Genomic DNA, 21,797 nt, shown 5'->3' on the forward strand with positions numbered 1-21,797 from the left:
AAGAAAGATGCGTATAATTGCTGTGACACTCTTTCCCTCAGGGGAGAATCGAGGATCTTGAGCTGGAGGTGGGGCTCCTCGTTTCCCACAGGGGCCACAGTTCCTCCGGAAGTGGGGGTCGCTTCCTGCTCTCCCTCTCGGACCGGTTTTCCTCTTGTCTGTTGGATTTCTTGCTGATGACTGAGGTGGAAGCTGTCTGCATGCCCTGCGCATTAACTGCTGGTGTGTGTTTTTCCCAATCATCTTTACCTGCGCATCTGTCTCAGGAATGAGACTGGTGAGAACTCAGTTAATCATGAGCAGGGCCTCTGAGTGGAGCCTGAATAATGGAAATTCACAGACATGCACAGAGTTCAAGCCAGCCCTGCACAGCCCGTTAGATCAGCCAGTCGGTAGCTGCACCGACTACATGTGAGAGTCTCCATTCCTTGTCTGTTTCCTCGTCCTGCCCCTCGGGGGATGAATGCTTAAACAATAGTAATGAGGAAACGCACAGCCCCAAAGAACCCTAGAAATCGGGCTCGATCCCATGTCCTTTGCAGCGTGCCTAGTGCCAGGGTGTGGACCGGGCCACCTGTATACTGCAGGCTCCCTTGCTATGCCAGGATAAGATGTGCCAGGCTCCAGTTGGCCTGTGATCAGAGAGACTGAGCGATGCAACAACTCACTCCCTTCCTGCATCAGGCTGTGCCCACAGGATGTGCAGCGCAGCGGCATTGTAATGCGGAAAAATAAAGATAACAGCCCGACGGCGCACTGCAAGCAGACGGCTGGCAGCCTCGTGGTTGACCCACACACACAGTTATGAAAAAGGGCACGCATGTCCCTGCGTCCGGCTCTATGCTGTGGCAGACACGTGACCTCCCACTCCTGAAGTGACTGCACTGTTCGATGGGTGCAGCCTCCGTGTGGGGTCTCAGCCCGCCCTGCATCTTGAATACCAGGCTACTCTGTGAGTGTTTTGTGTCCCTAGAGAGCCTGGTCTGGACACTAGATATCTGTGGTGATCATCACCTTGATAGAAAGGTCTCCTCCCCTTTCTTCCTTCCCACCCCCTCCCTCCTTGCCCTTTACCTTCAACTCAATAGCCTAGGGCAGTGGTCGGCAAACTCATTAGTCAACAGAGCAAAATTTCAACAGTACAACGATTGAAATTTCTTTTGAGAGCCAAATTTTTTAAACTTAAACTATATAGGTAGGTACATTGTTATTAACTTAATTAGGGTATTCCTAAGGCTTAGGAAGAGCCACACTCAAGGGGCCAAAGAGCCGCATCTGGCTCTCGAGCCGCAGTTTGCCGACCACGGGTCTAGTGGCTCAGGTTTCAACCTAGAGATTAGTTTTGGGTATTGAGCAGGAAATAGCTGTTTTCAGCCAAATCTCTAAACAGCCCCCCCTCCTCCTCAGGTGGGAATCAGGGCCACCTGATATTATCATCCCCCTGCCCCCCAACATACCCCCATACTCCTGAGACCCCCCAACTTAGCTGAGACGGAGCGGAGGAGCCAGACCTGCCAGGCGCCCCTGCCACCACCACCAAGCAGATTGCCATCACTGGTTACACACAGCCCCTCACTCCTCCCAGACCCCTCCCCTTGGCCGTGAAAAGGAGCCAAGCTTGAAACACAGCCACAGAGCAGATGGAGACCACCCCCTTCCAACCCTGAGAAGGGAGGAGGGCGAAGGGAGAGTTAAATCCCCTACGCCAGGTTTCCTTGGCTCTCGGAAAAGCCCAGAAGACAACTGGTTGCACCCACACAGGCGAGGAAGCTGGGTGTCTCCTGGGCACGGGCAGGCTGGTGAGTGCTTTCCTGGCTGTCAAGTCCTTGTGCCCTGGAGAGTCTTTTGGTGTCGAAGGCAGAGGTGGGAGGAGTGCATGGGCAGACAGACTTTTCTTAAAGATGCTGAGACACGGCTCATTTCCTGGGGGTGAAGGGGAGATTGGGGAGACGTAATTCTCTGGCAGGTGCTCTCTGAAGGGAAATTCAGGGAGCTCCTTGCTGCTTCTTGTCCTGGTCTTACCCTCTTCCGGAGATGCCTGTCTTTCTCCTCCTTGCTTGGCACTCGGTCTCTTTGGGGCAGGCTAATGATCATCAATAGGAGGCATTTTGAGTTTCCAAGGAAACCACCCCCCCACCCCCACCCCTCTTCAGATGCCTGTGAGCGGAGGCAGTGGAGGAGGCTCAGGTCAGCATCTGTTGCATCGTTCCTCGATGAGAGACGGAGGGAGATGACAGGGGTGGCAGAGGGCAAGAGGTGGGTGGGGCCGGGGAAGGAGGGCCCCCCGTAGTGCCCGTGCCTGGACAATCCCTCTTCTGAAAGTGGACTTCAGAACCCAGAGCAGCTAACGGAGACCCTCCGGATGAGGGACAGGGGCGGGGGGGGGGGGGGGGGGATGAGGTGATGGCAGTTCTGGGGCAGTGCCTGGAGCAGCTGAATCCCTGGATTCTGAGAAGCCGCCTGCAGGGTGAGAAAACTGGGTGGCCCTGACCTGGTTAGACAGGAAGGTCAGAGGGAGTGAGGGAGGGATTTCAGGAAGAGGAGATGAGTGTGTCCACTGAGCAGGGACAGGGTTTGTGCCAGAGGATGCTGAATAGATATTGTCAGTGTAGCTTATTGCTGGTATTTACTCCTCAGGCTTCTCCTGTAACAACAGTTCTGTCATATGGGTTATTAACCAAGGGTTCATAATATACTGATTTGTTGATGGGATAAATATCTCCTGGTAATGGGAAGTGTCTGATGAGATGGCTGTTCACTCATCCCATGAATATTTATTATACTTTCTCACTACAGAGAGAGACAAGACATGGACTCTGAGCTCAAGAAATTCAGAGTCTGAGGCAGGAGATGGCATGAGTACAACTAATCCCACAGGAGAAGGAAATGACTGCTGGGACAGAGGGTGTGGGCGTGCGGGTCAGACACAAGGAGGATCGCCCCGTAGGGTCTTGGCGAGGAAGGGAATTGGCACAGTAGAGAAAGAAGGGACTCACGTTTCCATCCCAGGGAAAGGGGGAGCAAAGATGGTCAAAGGGGAGGCGGCCTGTTTGGGGAGAGATGCGAGGCTGAAACTGAGGGAGATGCGTGCAGATGCTGAGGGAGACGGGCCGCAGGGGGTGGGAGCCAGGTCCCAGCTCGCTCTGCAGAGACTGGAGTTTGCACCTTAGGCCAGCCCCCTTTTCTGCAGGACAAATAGGATAGAGGGTGGCCACGCCAGGGCGCACTGCTCTGCCTCTAGTCTTCAAGAGAGAAAATGGAAAGAGAGTGAGTGACTATTACGGAGGTAGCCTGAGCCACTCTGACTATAGTTAGGTATAAACCATTTGCAACTGTTAATCGGCTTGTGTTGGGAACAGAGGACTTGAGAAATACCTTACACCCGAGTCCTGGGTTCTCGCCTGCCTGTCTGCCCCGTGGGACATGTCCCTGGATGTCCTCCTTTGTCTCAGCTCCTCTCTCTGATTTCTGAGCAGGTTGCTTCCAGGCAGCGATCACCAGCAGCCCTGCTGCGTTGTTGGTGTTTTGTTTTTGTCTTGCAGAAGGCCTGCGTTCTGTGTTGGCTCCGTTGGGCTTTTAGTATCTCCGTTCCCCCACAATGCCCTGTGGCAGTGGTGTGTGAATGTGTTTCTTGTTGGACCTGCAGTACTATTCCAGGCACTTGATCGTTTATTCTGAGAACTAATTGCTGGCATGTGGCTCCTCAGGGCTCCTCTGCGGTGTCCTTGGGCGTTCATTCAGGAGCACAGCCTCCGTGGACCCGCACAACTGTTTTGTTCATGGCTCTGAGCCTTTTAAACTGAACCCGTTTAGTTCCAAGGCTGTGATCTCCCTGTACCTCAACCGCCACCAGAGTTAGTCCCCTTTCTGTATTTTTTAAAATATATTTTTTATTAATTTCAGAGAGAAAGGGAGAGGGAGGGAGAGATAGAAACATCAATGATGAGAAAGAATCGGCTGCCTCCTGCACGCCTCACACTGGGGATTGAGCCTGAAACTTGGGCATGTGCCTGACCGGGAATCGAACTGTGACCTCTTGGTTCATAAGGTTGATGCTCAACCACTGAGCCACGCCAGCTGGGCCCCTTTCTGTATTTTTATGTTAATTATTAGCATCATCCTAATTCACTTGCCCAACCTAGAAATTTTGATGCCATCCTTCTCATCCACTGCCTGTCAGTCATCAGATCCTGTTGATTCTAACCCAGAAACTCTCCTCAAATCCCAGCGAGCCCCCGGAGACCGTTAAGCTGTCCTTCTGTCTCACGCACTCTCTCTCACACCTGTGCGAGGGCAGCTGTAGATCTGGAATCTGGGAGAAGGCGAGTGGCATGGCAGTGAGAGGAGACATGGTCGCCCCTGTGCTTGCTCCCAGAGCAGGAGGATGCCGTAGGGCAGGGTGGCCTGTGGCTAACCCCAGACCAGCACCTGTGGGTCAGACCACAGGCCCGCCCTTGGACTTAAGTTTACGAGCTGTTAGGAACAAAGCCTGGGTGGAGTCACGGGCTCATCAGGAAGGACTACACTAAGAATAGTCAGGCCCACATTTGTTTCTGCTTCGTGTTCCTGAGCATTGCCATTTGATCTCATCTTTATCGTCTTTATCTCGTCATTATCCATTTTATCCATCTGAAGCAGGCAAACAGGAACACTTGTTTTCATTTTTGAGGTTTCACATATAAACGGCTTGGAAAGCAAGTAATTTACAGAAAGTCAGTGGCAGGCTTGAGACCTTTACTTGGATCTGCCATTCGGTAGCTCCTCCCTGCCAAGGACCATGCCCAGCACTGGGGACACAAGAAGACAGGGCCTGGTCTGAGCCCGAAGGATTCCACAAAGAGGGAGGAAGTTTAAGCCAGTGGTAAGCACACTGAGTCACTTCCAGCCCACTGCCTGCTTTGTGAATAAAGTGTTACTGGAACGTATGCAGGCCCACTTCCTGCCCATGGCTGCTCTCACTTTACAATCATAAAGTTCAGTAGTTGCAATATACACAGTATGTCTCACAAGGCCTAAAATCTATATATATAAAAAGCCAATGACTGGAACGACCGATCGACCAGTCGCTATGAGGTGCATTGACCACTTCTGAGTCCCTCCCCCCAGCCTGCTGGCTCCCATAGCTGGATGGCCAATGGGGAACCATGGGGAACCTGGGTGTGTGGCAACCGGGCAGGATTGGGGACTGGTGAGCAGGCACCTCTTGGTCCTTCCCCCCTCCCCCTCCCGCCCCCTGGCCCACAGGCTCAGATCCATCTCCCGGCTAATGGGGAACCACGGTGGGTGGAGGTGGCAGGCAGGACTGAGGACTGGCAAGCGGGTGGAAGATGGCCCTGATCGCAGGCTAGGCCTAGGGACCCTACCCATGCATGATTTCGTGCACTGGGCCTCTAGTAGTTACATAAAGGGTCTTCGACCTTTACTTTAGGCATTGGTCTTACCACAGTGTGCTGAGTGCCCTGGATGTAGAGGCAGACTTAAGGTACAGTGAGATGGACTCAGCTCCGCTGGGGGGTGGCACGGGGAGCACAGGGAATTCCTCACTGAGCAGAAGATGTCTGAACAGTGGTGTCTTGAAGATTGAGTAGGAATTAATCACATGACAAGGAGAGAAGGCCTTTTCAGGCACGTGTAAAGTATGGAGATAGTAAATGGAGTGGCTTGCTTAGAAAATGACATGTCATTCAATTAGGGAGCATTTAGGGTTTGGATGGGGTTGGAGAGGCCTGCAGGAGCCTGATCTCCAAGAGCCTTTGATGGTACACGTGGGAGCTTGGATTTGATCTTAACAGATTGATGGGGTGATAATGAAAGAGCTTTCAGCGGGGCACTGACATGATCAGATGGGGATTTAGACAAATCACTGTAATGGCAACACAGAGAATGGGTAGGAAGGAGGCCAGATGGGAAGTGATAGCAGTAGCCCATGCGACCCGATACACATCAAGGGTTAGATGGGTGGGAGCGTGGAGAGGGGGAATGAGAGACACTGGGGAGTCAAGGGCCTTGGTGCCTGGGGATGAGAAGAGGTGGGATTTCAGAGAGATTCCCTACATCGGCCTTATATTACCGGGGTGAGTACCACCAACAGAGCTGGGGAATAGAGATGGGGGGACGGGACCCCCTGCAGAGCCACTGAGAACATCAGGCAGAAGAAGAGGATCCATTCTGACCAGGGCTGCCATGGCGGCTGGAAGAGCCAGAGAGAAGAGGAGGCCCCTGAGTGGTGTGTCAGAGGCCAGGGAGGAACAGTGCTAGGAGGGGTGGATGGAGTGGTTGCCAGCTGTTAGTGCCTCCAACAGGTCTGGCGAGATAAAAGCTAAGAACACTGGATTTGGCCGTCAGGGGGCAGTGGCAGGGCTGGTGTGTGTTTGGATGAGGAGGGAATGGGAACTGGATGAGTACAATCAGAAGCCCAGCCCTCTCTTTAAAAAAGAAACTTTCGCCCTGGTTGGGTAGCTCAGTTGGTTAGAGTGTCATCCTGATATGCCGAGGTTGCAATCAGTTGCAAGTGATAGAAAAATCAACTCCAAGTGGCTTAAAAAGCAAAGGGCATTGTAAACACATGTGTAATTAAAAGTCCACCAGTATGGCTTGGCTCGGGAACTGGTGGCCTGGTAGAGACCAGTAACTCAGCGACAGGCAGGATCTGGCTTCCTCTGTCCCCTCTGCCTTCGCAGAATTGGATCATCCTCACATTGCACATGGAGACCCTGCCTCCCACCACCCTCTCCCCTTATGAGAGTTCCTCACCGGGGCTTTTTCAGAAGAGAGGGTCAATTTTCCCAGCAGTCCCAGCAAAATTCTCCATGAATCACGCTGCCTCTTGCTGGATTAGATGCCTATTCTTAAATCATTCATAGGGTTGAGAGGGTAGGGAATGCTAATGGGCTTAAACTAATCAAAACCAGGGCAGGGTCACTCTGAGAAAGGGTAGAGATGAATTCTCCAAAGAAAAATATGTGTACAATTATTGATTGAATTGTATCTCCCCAAATCCCTGTGTTGAAGCTCTAACTTGTAATGTGACTGTGTTTGAAAATAGAGCCTTAAAGAGGTGATTAAGGTTAAATGAGATCAGAGGGATGGAACCTGATCCAATAGAGCTGGTGTCCTCATAAGAAGAGCCTGGGGTGCTCTTCCTCACACCCTGCCTTGCTGTTGCATGATTGCTGTGGGGCGCAGGGTCTGCATTGGAAAATGTATAGACTGTTGTGCAACAGTTTTCAGTTCTTTGTTTTACTAATAGAATCCTTCAAAATAAAACTTTATGCAAAACCCCAATGTAAAAGCAGGGGCTGTGAAGCAGCTCTGGTGAGAAGTGGGGTAGAGAGCGTCCCGCCTGCTCCTCCCTCCCCAAATCCTCCTTCCCATGGAGAAGCCCCTGAGGCACCTCCTAGAACCCACCTGCTTGCTTCTTGGACCCAGTGTGAAAACCCAGCACTAAAAGATTCTTAATAAGTCCTCCTGCTCCCTCCTCATCGCCCTGAACACTGTGTGCAGCCCAGGGTGGCCAGGAGGCTGCTGCATTGAGTAACTTCACTGAAAGGGTGGAGGCATTTCTGGGATTGGAAGCTAAGGGTCTGGCCTCACCCCAGAGGCTGCAGAGCCTCTTAAAAGGCCCTCCTGCTTCCACTGCCCCAGCCCCACATCCCTCTCTCCACTGAGCAGCCAAACAGACACCGCAGTGCTTACACTCCTTACATTGGCCCTGGATGCCCTCTGTGATCCGCCCTTGCCTCTCTCTCTGATCGTGACTTGCCGCGTGCCCTCCACGCTCCAGCCACACTGGCTTCAGGTCCCTGCTCGTTTCCATCTGCTTCCTGTCGCCCAGCCTCTGCATAAGCATGGGTCCCTGCCTGGTGTGGTTTTCTGAGCCATCTTCACAATGGCTCCTTCCTGGTCACCTTCTCTAACCATTCATTCCCTTTATCACATCACCCTATTGTGGTTTCTTTCTTTTTCTTTTTCTTTTTCTTTTTCTTTAATAGATGTGATTATTTAGAGCACTTTCAGCAAATTGAGAGATTTCCCATATCCTCCCACCCCCACACATGCACAGTCATTATCAATATCCCCATCCAAGTGGTACATTTGTTAAATTGATAAACCTACTTGGACCCTCCATTATCACCTAGTTTACCATAGTTTACATTACGGTTCACTCTTGGTGTTGTATATTCTATGGGTTTGGACAAAGGTATCATGACATGCTTCCTTCATTATAGTATCATACAGAAGAGTTCCACTGCCCTGAAAATCTCTGTGTTCTGCTGTTCCTCCATCCTCCCAGCCCTTGGCAACCACTGGTCTTTTACTGTCTCCATAGTTTTGCCTCTTCCAGAATGTCATACAGCTAGAATCATACAGTATGTAGCCTTTCCAGATTGCCTTCCTTTAAAATCCTCACTCAAGGGCATGCTTAGAGAGAGGAAAGGAAAAAGAGAGAGACATTGATGTGAGAGCGAAACATCGATCGGTTGCCTCCCATTTGCAAACCCACAACCCAGGTGTGTGCCCTGACCAGGAATTGAACCAGCGACCTTTCAGTGCACAGGATGACACTCAACCAACTGAACCACTCGGCTGGCTCAGGTTGCCTTCTTTTATTTAGTCATAGGCATTTAAGGTTCCTCCGTGCTTGAGAGCTCCTTTCTTTTTAGTGCTGAATAATATTCCATTGTGTGGGTGTACCACAGTTCACTTATCTATCCACTCACCTGCTGAAGGACATCTTGGTTGTTTCCAAATTCCAGCACTTATGGATTACGCCTCTGTGAGCATCCGTGTGCAGGGGATCCTGGATTCTTCGTTGCACCGATGGCCTGATTTTTTCATTCAGTGTTTTTTCCCTGTCTTCCCCCGCTGGCCTGTGAGCTCCATCGGACCAAAGAAACCTCTGCTGTCCCCGTGTGTGTTCTCTAGATCGGTGGTTGCCAACCTTTCGGACCTCATGGACCACCAGTGGTCTGCGGACCACTGGTTGGCGACCGCTGCTCTAGACTGGTGCCTGCTACCAGATCTGTGAAATGATGAATGGTGGGCTGACTGCCACCCCAAAGTGCAAGGCGGTTCTGCTCCAGGGAACATGGAGCTGGCAGCCGAGCCACTCTCAGGGCCACCAACCCTTTCTCCCCATCACATCTGGCGTGCTGTGACCACCAGAGCAACCTGCCCAGAATGGGGCCGTGGGAGCTGTGGGCCTGCCGTCCATCTGCCAGGGACAGCTTGTGGAACCAACACCAGGGGCCCCCAATCTAAGGAAAGCAAGCAAGCCAGGACCCCAAAAAAGGAAAGACGGAAAGGTAGGCTGGATGGATGGAGGATTATAACTTGCTCTTGCCATTGGTCATGACGTGTAGGTAGCCAGAACCTTCCTACATCCCTGCGAGTTCAAAGCCCACTCACGGGCAACAGTGAGCACGTATTAAGCCTTTACTCTGCACCCCACGCTTTGCTGAGTGATTTCTATAGAAAGTGTATGCTACGTCATCACAGCAGCCCTCTGCGATAGCGCTGTGGTACCCGCGGTTTTCAGAGGAGAAATACAGGCCTTCTAAGGTCCAGTACGAGGCCTCCCCCTTGTGGGTGGGGAGCAGATTCAGACCCAGGCCATCTTGCTGCTCAGCCAATGCTCTCAGACTTGACAGGGTCCCCACCAATGGTTGATCATCACCCAGGCTTTTCTGGGTCCCACCTCAGCCATTTCGCGTTTGAATCTCTCACAGTGTTAGAGGCCTTCAGTTCAAGGAGGTTGCCTGAGTGTGAGAAGCATCCTCATGTAAGATAACAGAGGTTCCAGGGCAGGGGTGGGGAACATCCAGTCCTCGGGCCGTATAAGACTCTCCAAATCATTGGGACTGGCCCTGCCAAGGCATTAGGGGTGAGTTAATTAAATGTTTGACCAAATAGAGCCTGCTGATTTGTAAGTTGATGATTTTGTATGGCCCGAGAATGATGTTACAAATATCCAAAGGGTTCCCCTTCTGCATTGGGTTGTTTGTACACAGCCCCAGCACCCCTTGCCCAGACAGCTGTTGACTCTCCCTTTCTCGACTTGGAAGGAAATTTCCTCAGAATGTCCAGGAAGGATTGCAAGCTACGTACAAGGTAGACTGAGCAGACCCGGCTTGGGGCACTGAGGGCGCCTATATGACCGTGTGGAATAAGCCACCCTCCTCATCCTCTGTTCTTTCATCTTTATGAGCACTTTTAGAGATCAATGCTATTTACGTATTTTTATTATTAAGGCAAAATTCACATATCATAACATTGACCATTTTAAAGTGAACAATTCAGGGGTATTTAGTATATTCACAATGCGTGCAGCCATCACCTCTGTCTGGTTCCAAACATTATCGTAACGCCAAAAGGAAACCCTGTACCTATCCACCCCCCTCCCCTCTGCCTCTGGTAACCGCCATTCTGTGTCCCGTCTCTATGGACTTATCTGTTTTGGATATTTCATATAAATGAAATCGTTCTCTCAGAGAGCATAATGCCCTCAGGGGTCATCCACATGGGAGCATGTGTCAGAACATTTCTTTCTAGTCTGAGTAATACGTCATGGTACATACTAGTATATGATGGAATTTGTTGATTAATTCTCCCCTCGATGGGTCTTTGGGCTGTTTCCACCCTTTGGCTATCGTGAATGATGCTGGTGTGACATGTGTGTGCACGGACTTATTTGAGAACCATTTGTAATTCTTTGGGGGTATATGCCTAGGAGTAGAAATACGGGCTCCTATGGTAATTAATATTTTGAGGAACTGCCAAAATATATATTTCTTTTTTAAATAGTAACTTTACTAAGGAAATTGGGTGGGAAAACTCTGGAGGAGAAGTCAGGAGACCTGGGTTCTTTTCCTAGCTTTTCCATGAACCAGCTGTGTAACCTCGAGCAAGTCCTGTCCCTTTCCGGACTCTCGTTTCCTCGTCTGAAAAGCATGAAGCTAAATAATTCCTAAATCCCCTTCACTTTTAAGAATTTATTGGGAGAAAATGGGTCCCAGGGAGAATGGTGAAACAGCTAAAGGTGATGGACTCTGTGCTCTTTTTCTGCTGTGACTTTACATTGTGAGTTAAAAGCACCCTAAATAATTGGGCTTTTTCCCCCTGCCAATGTGTTTCTAGTTAATGAACAGCTTTTGGCTTCCTTTTTCCATCAAGATTCCCAGAAGAAGGTATCCCTCTCCCCATCACTCCGACTGCTTGGCAGCTAGCTCCCTGGCAGTCAAGGAGCCGAGACTGGAGCCATCCCACTGTCCTCCCTGAAGGCGGGCTGCGCCTGCCCAGGGCCGCTGCTCTCAGCACTGAGGTTTCAGCTGGGTAACCTGGGTCTGGCATTCGGGGAGTGGGAGTCAAGAGAGGAGGCAGCAGACGTTCTGAGACAGTAAAAGGACCACCTGAGAGAGTCGGGAGGAAGACGGAAGACCTCCTGTGATGCCTTTTAGCCAGAGGGTCCCTCCCTGGGAGACTTTCTGCTTTCTCTGCCCTGCTCCAGCGGAGTGGCTCCCCAGCCAGAGCGGAGCGCATGCCTGTGTAGGGAGGGAGAGCGTTCCTCCACCGTGTGCGGCGAGGTCCACATCATGTGCTCTCCTGTACCACCTGGTGGTTTTCTGGGGGAATATGAGGTTTCTAAAACACGCATGATCTGAGTGGTTTATTTCATCCGTCAGTCACGTGTCCATTTTTCATCCACCCATCACATATTTTTGAGTGCCCGCATGGTTTAGGCACATGTGAGCATCTGGGAATAACCGAGACCAGGCACCTCCCTTATAGAGCCTTTTATGGGGGATAAGAGTGGCTTCTAGAAAGAACGCTAAGTGACAAGTGCTTTGATGGGGGGAGGGGGGCATAAATGGTGTTCAGGAGCGCAGACAAGGGCCACGTAAGTCATACCTAGCAAATCCTACTGAGAGGGCAGGTTCAAAGAGCAGTCTAGACAGCCGTTAACCTGTGCAGCAGTCAGCCAGCACGACAGAGCGTGATGCACGCAGAGACCTGGTAGAAGCCCCGTAGACCCAGGGGAGGGAGATGAGAGACGAGAGGCCGCGGGGGCTGTCATCCAGGGCCTCAGAGCCATGCCAAGGACTTCCGCTCTAACTTTCAGGCAGTCGTGAGCCAGTGAGTTTGACCAGGAGAGTGGCATAGGGTTTATATTTGCACCTGAGCGATGACCACTCTGGGTCTGGGTGGAGAATGAGTCAGCGGGGCAAGAGTAGAGCGGGGAGACCACTGAGGTCTCTCTGCAGTGACTGGCATGAAACGATGGTGACCAACACTAAGGGGGAAGGAAGCAGTGGGAAGGGAGGAGGGAGAGGGAGCCCAGAGATATACCTGAGGTTGGGGCTGGTGCTGGCCCAGCTTCCAGGAGAGAAACTGCTGAAATCTGAGTCAGAATCCTTTAGCTCCCCACCCCCGCCACCCCCACCCCCACCCCCACCCCAGTTCTGGCACAGCCAGGGCACCCCAGCCTCCGGGTCTTCAGAGGGCAAAGCCCTGGACCCTGCCCCTGCTCCTCACCCCACACCCTCAGTGGGGGAGGTGGGAGATGGTAGGCACAGATGAGATGGTGGGTCAAGTTGCTGCCAGATAGGAGGATAGAAGTGTATCCATTTTGATAGGTGGCTATAAGGCCAGGAAAGCTGGACGCATGCTTCAGAAACCTGCCCTCATCCTGTTTGACCCGACCTCATGGTGGAACAGCAAACTGGACCAGTTTTTTAAGACTCGTGTTTCAAAACCTCGGTGATCTTAAAGCTCTGCGTCTGAGGGTCAGCTGTAGGCCGTTCTTGATCTTGTCCCTCAGGAGGAGGGAGAAGGTTTGTCTCTTCAGGACCCACTCCAGGCTCCTCGGCCACCACGTTCACCCCCTGCCCCTCTCGGTCTGGAATGGTTTCTTGTTTGAGGATGTAAACCTTGGGCTGGTGTAATGTTGCTCATTCTGCCAGCCCCCTGGAGCCCCCTTCTCCTGGGCCATCATCTCAGCACTGCCAGTACCTCTCAAGGGACACGTCAGGAGCTGCCACACCTCAGCTGCACACAACATCTGCAGAAAGCATGCACGTTTTTAAAAGTCCTTTGGGCGCCCTGGCCGGTGTACTCAGTGGTTAGGGCAGGGGTGGGCAAACTTTTTGACTCGAGGGCCACAATGGGCTCTTAAACTGGACCGGAGGGCCGGAACAAAAGCATGGATGGAGTGTTAGTGTGAACTAATATAAATTCAAAGTAAACATCATTACATAAAAGGGTACGGTCTTTTTTTTTTTTTTAGTTTTATTCATTTCAAACGGGCTGGATCCGGCCCGCGGGCCGTAGTTTGCCCACGGCTGGGTTAGGGTGTCGGCTCATGCACTGAAGGGTCTCAGGTTTGATTCCTGGTCAAGGGCACATACCTGGGTTGCAGGTTCCATCCCCAGCCTTGGTCGGGGCATGTGCAGGAGGCAACCAACCGATGTGTCTCTCTCACATTGATATCGCTCTCTCCCACCCCCAACCCCGCCACTTCCCTTCCTTCCACTCTCTGAAAAATCAATGAGAAAAAAAAAATGTCCTCAGGTGAGAATTAACAACAAAAAAAGTCCTTTGAGCAACAAAGTTTCCCCCATCTAACCCCTGATGCCCAGTGCTGCCACCTTCACCTTGTCCCCCTCCCTGGATCAAAGGACATCAGCGTGATCTTATCTCTGGGCCCCGACCCCAGACACTCAAACACAGCCCCACTCCGCACGGGGGCTTCAGAGGAGCTGTGAGATGGGTGCGTTTATTGCTGGACAGGTATATGGCCTCTTCCATGTGCTGGGCCAGTGGGATTCAGCTGCCAGGTCTGTTACGTGAGGCAGGTTTGCTAGTGTGGGGCATGTGGAACGCCAGATTGGGGGTCGTCCAGGGACCTGGGTTCTTCTTGCGACTCCTTTACCCACCTGCTGTGTGACCCTGACCAAGCGAGGGCCTGAGTTTCCGTGAACGGAACACAGAGAGGATGGACCCTCCAGGCTGGGGAGGGCAGGGCGCTCCAGCTCTGGGCTCCACCGGGGGTCCTGGACGTGAGGAGTTCCTGCAGGGTGAACCCATAAAGAGATGGCCTTGACATCTGTTCTAGGACTCTGGGTCCTTGTTTTCAGGACCGGTCTATCCAGAGTTGCCCTTCCTTCTAGAACAGTGGTTCTCAACTCGGGGTGGTCTTGTCCCCCAGGGGACACTTGGCAATGTCCAGAGACATTTTTGATTGGTGGCAGAAGTGGGCTCTGCTGGCATCTCTTGGGTAGAGGCCAGGACGCTGCTATACATCTTACAGTACCTAAGACTGTTCCCCACACGGAGAATTATTGGGTCCCCAATGTCAATAGTGCAAGGTGAAGAAGCCCTATTTTATTTATTTATTTTTAATATATTTGATTGATTTTTTACAGAGAGGAAGGGAGAAGGATAGAGAGTGAGAAACATCGATGAGAGAGAAACATCAATCAGCTGCCTCCTGCACACTCTCTACTGGGGATGTGCCTGCAACCAAGGTACATGCCCTTGACCGGAATCGAACCTGGGACCCTTCAGTCCACAGGCCGACGCTCTATCCACTGAGCCAAACCGGTCAGGGCAGGAAGGCCTATTTTAGAACAGTGGGCTGTGACCCAGGGGACCTTTGCACCCTGCCGGCCCTGTAGGATTGCTAGAACAAACCCTGAGTTTAAGAAATAACTCACTTGTCGTATTTCTTTCCACAGCTGAGCTCTGTCTGGGAGGCTGAGTCAGAGCAGCTGGAAGCAGCAAGACCCCGCCGGCCGGGGAACGGGGAGCGGGGCCCAGCGCCGAGGATGGCCAGGCCGCAGCCACCACCCTGGGTCCACGCCGCCGTCCTCCTCTGCCTCCTCGGCCTGGGCGGGGCCATCGAGATTCCTATGGATCGTGAGTTCCCCTTCCTCTTTTAATCTCCCGCTTTGGGGCAGAGGGAAGTTAAGACCCACTTCTGAAGAAGGTTGGGGGGTCAGGGGGAACTGGATTCCGGGTGCAGAGCTGGGTTTCCCCAAAATGGAAGCAGGCGGGCTGGTGCTTTAGAGAGTGAGACTGTGAGTCTGCAGCGGTCTCCACAGCTGTGGTTGTGGCTCGGGCTGCCCGGAGCCTGCTGAGCGGGACTAGAAGTGGCAGAGTTTGGACGTCCGAGTGTCCTCTGTGGTCTTGACTTGCCCGTCAAAGGGACCAAGTGAGTGGGTGGTTATTTGCCTCATTCCTGAGCTGGACCCTCCAGGCCCTCTTGGCTGGACTGACCAGGAGGACGGGAGGCTGGGAGCGGGTTGGGAGGGGATTATTTTGCAGACGACTGTGGCTACATGAGGCATTGAAAGAGAGCCCGTTAGAATGCCACTGTGGGAGAACCGGGCCCTGATCCCTGCGGCTTCCAGCTCTCCCATGGCAGAGCTGCAAAGTAAAATCCATGCCGTTCTGTTGCCTGTGGGCGGGGCACCACTTGGCCCTCAGAATCACAGAGTAAGGGGCTTAGCGTGCTGAACTCACCGTGTCTCCACCAGCTGTATCGGTGGTACGTTCTTGATGGCCCACTGACTGGCAGCCATGCTCCGCGGCCCTGCATTTCGAGGTGCACCCACCGCCTTTGGCACAGCCCTGACACTCCTATCAGGACGTCTTGCCTCCCCGTGCTGAGACGTGGGCACACCACCTCCGTGCCCTGTCCCGTGATTCCAGGAATAGATGGAGCCCACATGATGCCAGTGTTGACTTGGGCTCTCTCCAGGTGACAGATGTCTGGGGAGGGGGAAGGGAGTTACACAGCCTCCGAGAAATCTCCACCGAGCTCTCCGGAGCCAGGCCCTGGGGCCTGGAGTTAGCAGAGCTTAGAGAGCAGTTGCTGGTGTCTCAGCCCCCTCCCACTCACTTCACCAATAGGAGCTGCCCCCAAGGAGTGGGCACTTTGGATAAAGAAGGCCAGGAGAAACTATAGGGTAGGCCCGGAAGTAAGATGGACAAGGCCCCTGCTGTCCTCCCGGTAGCCCCAAGTATGTGTGTGTGATTGGCAGGGGGGGCAGGGGAACACAAACACAGAGACACTCAGGGATGGGGGCTGGGGAGTTGTGAGAGGAACTGTTCCGTGGAGACCATCTGTACAGCTGGCTCAAGGAGATTCTCATTAACAGGCCCAGGCAGACAATCTAATAAGGAGCACGATAAGGCCCTCCCTCCCCCTGGAGACGAGAGGCTGCTGAGGAAATTGGTTATCAAGGAAGTGGTGAAGGCTCATTTCTCTCCCACCGCTTCTCCTCCCTCCCTCACCTGCCACTTTGATCCCCGGGGCTGGTGGGTGAGGAGTTCCTGCAAGGTGAACCCATAAATAGATGGCCTTGACATCTACGCTAGGACGCTGGGTTTCTAAAGCTCTGCTGAGCCACAGGCAGGTGACTGAGCTGTCAGTCTCTTCCAGGACCCCCGGTGGAGCCCAGAGCTGGAGCGCCCTGCCCTCCCCAGCCTGGAGGGTCCATCCTCTCTGTGTTCCGTTCACGGAAACTCAGGCCCTCGCTTGGTCAGGGTCACACAGCAGATGGGTAATGGAGTCGCAAGAAGAGCCCAGGTCTCTGGACGCCCCCCAATCTGGCGCTGCACATGCCCCACCCTGACCTCTAGCAAACCTGCCCCCTTTCAGCTCTTAGAGCTTCCCGGAGTAGCAGCGGCGTGTGCCCAGCAGAGAGCTGAGTGCCTTCCGGCATCGTGTCCTGTGATTCTCATAGCAAATCCATGAAGTATGAATTAACCTTAGCTGACAGGTGAGAAGTCTGAGGTAGGGAGAAATAGAGCAGTTTCTCCAGCTCGTAAGTGGCAGGGCCAGCATGTGACCACAGCGCCTCTGAACGAGGAGGTGAGTCCATCGCGACACAGTCCGGCGCGCCAGGCTGTCTCAGGAAACTCGCTGCCTGGCGCACCTCCCTGGTGACTGCGGGCACAGTTGCCATAGTGCGTTCTCCAGAATGAGTCTACAAAAGCCAAACACAAGACAGGAGAGAGGCAAGCCCTCCAGTTGTAGGGAGAGGTCCCCTACAGCCCCGTTTCTCCCTCCCCCTTCCCTGATGGTCTGCGCTCATCCTTCCTTCTCACCCAGTAGAAGAGGCTGGGGAAAGATCAGTTATTCCTTTGCCCACCCAGCTTTGTTGAGATATTATTGATATATAACATCTGTAAGTTGAAGAAGTACAACTTGATGATTTGCTACATGTGTGATTGGCGAAATGATGGCCACGGTAGGGTCAGTTAACACATCCATCCCTCAGGTGATTACCTGTGTGTGTGTGGGGCGATGACTTACAAGGTCTACTCTCTTAACAACTTCCAAGTATAATTAGTGCAGGCAACCTCATTTATTGTGCTTCACAGATGCTGCGTTCCTTACAGATTGAAGGTGTGTGACAACCCGCCTTGAACAAGTCTGCTGGCACCATTTTTCCAACAGCATTTGTTCACTTCGGGTCTCTGAGTCCCATTGTGGTCATTCTTGCAGTATTTTATTCTCCATTATTGTTCTATTTGTTACGGTGATCTGTGATTAGTGACCTTTGGTGTTACCATTGAAGCCGTCTTGGGGCACCACAAATCATGCCCATATATGATGGCAAACTTAATTGATAAATGTTGCATGTGTCCTGACTGCTCCACTGATTCCCTGAGACACAACCGTGTTTAAATTAGGCCAATCAATAACCTTACTGTGGCCTCAAAGTGTTCAAGTGAAAAGAAGAGTTGCATGTCTCTTGCTTCAGATCAAAAGCTAGAAATGATTAAGCTCAGAGAGGAAGGCACATCCAAAGTCAGGACAGGCCACAAGCTGGGCCTCCTGTGCTGCAGAGCCAAGTTGTGGATGCAAAGGAAAGATTCTTGAAGGAAATGAAAAATGCTACTCCAGTGAAGACACGAAGGATAAGAACGCAAAACAGCCTGCCGCTGATGTGGAGAATGTTTTCGTGGCCTGGCTGGAAGATGAAACCAGCCACATCCCTTAAGTCAAAGCCGAATCCAGAGCAAGGCCCTGACTCTGTCCAATTCTATGAAGGCTGCGAGAGGTGAGGAAGCTGCAGACGAAATGTTTGAAGCTAGCACACGTAGGTTCATAAGGTTTAAGGAAAGACTGTCTTCCTAACATAAAAGTGCAAGGTGAAGCAGCAGGTGCTGATGTGGAAGCCACAGCAAGTTATCCAGGAGACCTAGCCAAGATAATGAACAAAGATAGTTGCACTAAACAACAGATCTTCCATGTAGATTAAACAGCCTGCTATTGGAAGAGGCTGTCACCCGGGACTTTTTTTAAAAAAAAGATTTTTTTAATATATATTTTTATTGATTTCAGAGAGGAAGGGAGAGGAAGAGAGCGGTAGAAATATCAGTGATGAGAGGGAATCATTGATTGGCTGCCTCCTGCACGTTAAACCGAGCGTGCAACCCAGGCATGTGCCCTTGACCAGAATCAAACCTGGGACCCTTCTGTCTGCAGGCCAACGCTCTATCCACTGAGCCAAACTGGTGAGGGCTGTTACCCAGGACTTTTATAACTAGAGGGGAGAAGTCAATGCCTGGCTTTAAAGCTTCAAAGGACAGGCTGGCTCTCTTGTTAGGGGCTAATGCAGCTGGTGACTTTAAGTTGAAGCCAGTGCTCATTTGCTATTTCAAAAATCCTAGGGCCTTTAAGAATTACACTGAATCTACCCTGCCTGTGCTCCATAAATGGAACAACAAATACTTGGTGACAGCATGTCTCTTTATATCGTGGTTTATGAAATATTTTAAGCCCATTTTTGAACCCTATTGCTCAGAAAAAAAGATTCCTTTCAAAATATTACTGCTCATTGACAATGAACCCAAGAGCCCTGATGGAGATGTACAAGGAGATTAATGTTATTTTCATGCCTGCTAATACATCATCCACTCTGCAGCCCATGGATCAAGGAATACTTTTCACTTTCAACTCTTATTATTTAAGGAATACATTTTGTAAGGCTATAGATCCCATAGATAGTGATTCTCTGATGGATCTGGGCAAAGTAAATGGATTCACCATTCTAGAAGTTATTAAGGACACTCATGATTCGTGGGAAGAGGCCAGAATATCAACATTAACAGGAGTTTGGAAGAAGTTGATTTCAACCCTCCTGGATGACTTTGAGGGGTTCAAGGCTTCAGTGGATGGGGTGGAAATAGCAAAGAACTAGAAGTGGAACTTGAAGATGGGACTGAATTGCTGCAATCTCATGATCAAACTTTAAAGGATGAGGAATTGCTTCTTTTTTTTAAAATATATTTTATTGATTTTTTACAGAGAGGAAGGGAGAAAGATAGAGAGTTAGAAACATCGATGAGAGAGAAACATCGATCAGCTGCCTCCTGCACATCTCCTACTGAGGATGTGCCCGCAACCCAGGTACATGCCCTTGACCGGAATCGAACCCTGGACCTTTCAGTCCGCAGGCCGACGCTCCATCCACTGAGCCAAACCGGTTTTGGCGAGGAATTGCTTCTGGTGGATGAGCAAGGAACGTGATTTTTTGAGATGGAATCTACTCCCGGTGAAGGTGCTGTGTGAAGACTGTTGAAACGGAACAAAGGATTTAGAATGTCACATAAACTTGTTAAAGCAGCCGCAGGGTTTGGGAGGACTGACTCCAGTTTTGAAAGCAGTTCTGTGGGCAAAATGCGATCAAACAGCATCGCATGCTACGAGAAGCTGTCAGTGAAAAGAAGAATCCGTCAATGCGGCAGACTTCATGATTGTCTTATTTTAAGAAATTCCCACGGCCGCCCAACCTACAGCAGCCACCACCTTGATCATTCAGCAGCCATCAACGTCAAGGCTCAAAACCCTTGAAGGCTCTGATGATGGTTTGCATTTTTCAGCCACACATTATTTTTTAATTAAGCGATGTACAATGTTCTTAGACATGATGCTACTGCACACGTAGACTCTAGACTAGGGTAATCCCTCTCTATATGCACGGGGGAACCAAAAACTTCTGGGATTCACTTTATTGCAAGATTGGCTTTGTCGTGGTGGTCTGGGATCAGCCCCCTTCGAGGTATGCCTGTGTTGTTGATTAGCGTTGCCATGCTGTGAATTAGATTCCCGGAATGTATCCATCTTATAGCTCGAAGTTGGTACCTTCTGACCAATACCGCTCACCCCCTAGACCTTGGCAGCCACCGTTCTATTCCATTCCTTGAGTTTGACATTTTTAAATTCCACATATAAGTGAGAACACACAGGATGTGTCTTTCTCTGCCTGGCTTCTTTCACTTAGCATAATTGCCCTCCAGGCCCATCCATGTTGTGGCTTAAGGCAGGAGATATCTGCACCCCCTCTTTCTTGTAGCATTCTTCACAATGGCCAAGACATGGGGACACCACCTAAGATTAGGCGCTTCACTTTCCCTGTGAGTTGGGAGCAGGGGGAGGGAGGGGGGCCTGGCCAGAGGCTGCCCGTCAGGTGTGCCCTTCTGCTCCCTTGCCTGCATTTTCTGTGCAGGAAGATAGGGCATTGCTCCTGCTCTGATGGGGGTTGGGTGCAGCAGGCTTCCAGGAACAGAGCCCTGGGCTGCTATACAGTCCCTCATTGAAGTGCCCAGGCTCCAGTCACCATCACTCTGCCAACGGAGTCACACGCCCCCCCTCCCCAGCCTCAAGGACAGTGTAACCTCTGAAGAAAGCAAAGAGTCACCTCATCAGCCAAAGAGGGCTTGCCAAAAAGTGAGTCTGCTGGCAGCTTCCCCTGTCTCTCTCCCCACATCAAGGGACTCAGCATTTTTCTCCCAGGAACCCACAGAGGAGGGCAGTGGCCTGGTACTCCTTCCCATCATCCCAGACAGTGCTGCAGGAGGGCTCAGTGCTCACTCACACTCCATCCTCCGAGGGTTGAGCCCAGAGGTCACAGGTCAGAGTCAAGGAAAGAAAAGGGGTGCATGAATACTGGGCCGCACCTGCCTCACCCCCTGCAGAGTCTGTTGGAAGACTTTCCTCCGTCTTGGGAGCCAAAAGAACAAATGTATTCTCCGCTCGACATTCGTCATCCAACAAGTTCTATAGGAGAGGAGGGCAGGTGGTGTGACACAGGATGGAGAACGGGGGGGGGGGGGGGGGAGGCGGGAGATCATAGGACTAGACAGGCGGTCCCCACTGTCTTCTCCCTGTGGCAGCTTGTCTTCTGGGTCGGTGTGTCCCTGTATAAATTCCTAGGTGGCGCAGTGTGGCTGGAGATGTCATTACCACTTGAGGCAAGTAGCTTCTCAAGAAGCCCCTGGCTTGATTTCAGTGTGGGGCCGGGGCACAGTAGAGCTGAGAGGTATCCGTATTCCGGCCGCTCTACCTGTCCCATGAGTCTCCTCTCCCTCAAGGTCTTTCCTCTGACTTATCTTTGTCCAGAATGTCAAGGAGAACAGAGGCCACAGCCCCATCCGGCCAAGGCTGGGTCTGTACCAGGAGCTCTGGGTCAGGCAGCAGAAGAGCTGGTTCTCACCCCAGTCCTGGAACAGACTTCCTGGGGGGTCTTGACCAAAGACTTCCCTTCCCTGGATTTGACTCCCTGGAGAACGTCCAGGGATCTTTCCACTGAGCCAGCATTGGAGTTGATGAAAGAGAGGCGCGAAGCCCCCCTGGGCACAGCAGAGCCCTTGCCAGGCCTCCCATCCTGGGGGAGGCCAGAGCCTTCAACTGTGAGTGAGGACCCAGGAGACACTTTGAGATGATAAACCAGGGGCCTGGGCTGCGGTCAAAGGGGTGGGTCAAGTGTCAGCCCTGCTTCTCCTGA

At 51.8% G+C, this 21,797-nt stretch overlaps 1 protein-coding gene across 14 annotated transcripts in view; it reads left to right on the forward strand.

Annotated features, from left to right (window-relative positions):
* NFASC (neurofascin) overlaps positions 1-21,797 on the forward strand; it is a 182,771-nt gene that overhangs the window by 86,061 nt on the left and 74,913 nt on the right. For all 14 annotated transcript variants that reach the window (XM_059675029.1, XM_059675033.1, XM_059675038.1 and 11 more), the window contains one exon: positions 14,733-14,913. In XM_059675029.1, coding sequence (XP_059531012.1) covers positions 14,823-14,913 — 91 coding nt within the window. In that variant the 5' untranslated portion in view covers positions 14,733-14,822. The remainder of the gene's footprint in view (positions 1-14,732; positions 14,914-21,797) is intronic.

This window comes from Myotis daubentonii, chromosome 18 (genome assembly GCF_963259705.1).
Source record: "Myotis daubentonii chromosome 18, mMyoDau2.1, whole genome shotgun sequence".
NCBI classification, from domain to species: domain Eukaryota; kingdom Metazoa; phylum Chordata; class Mammalia; order Chiroptera; family Vespertilionidae; genus Myotis; species Myotis daubentonii.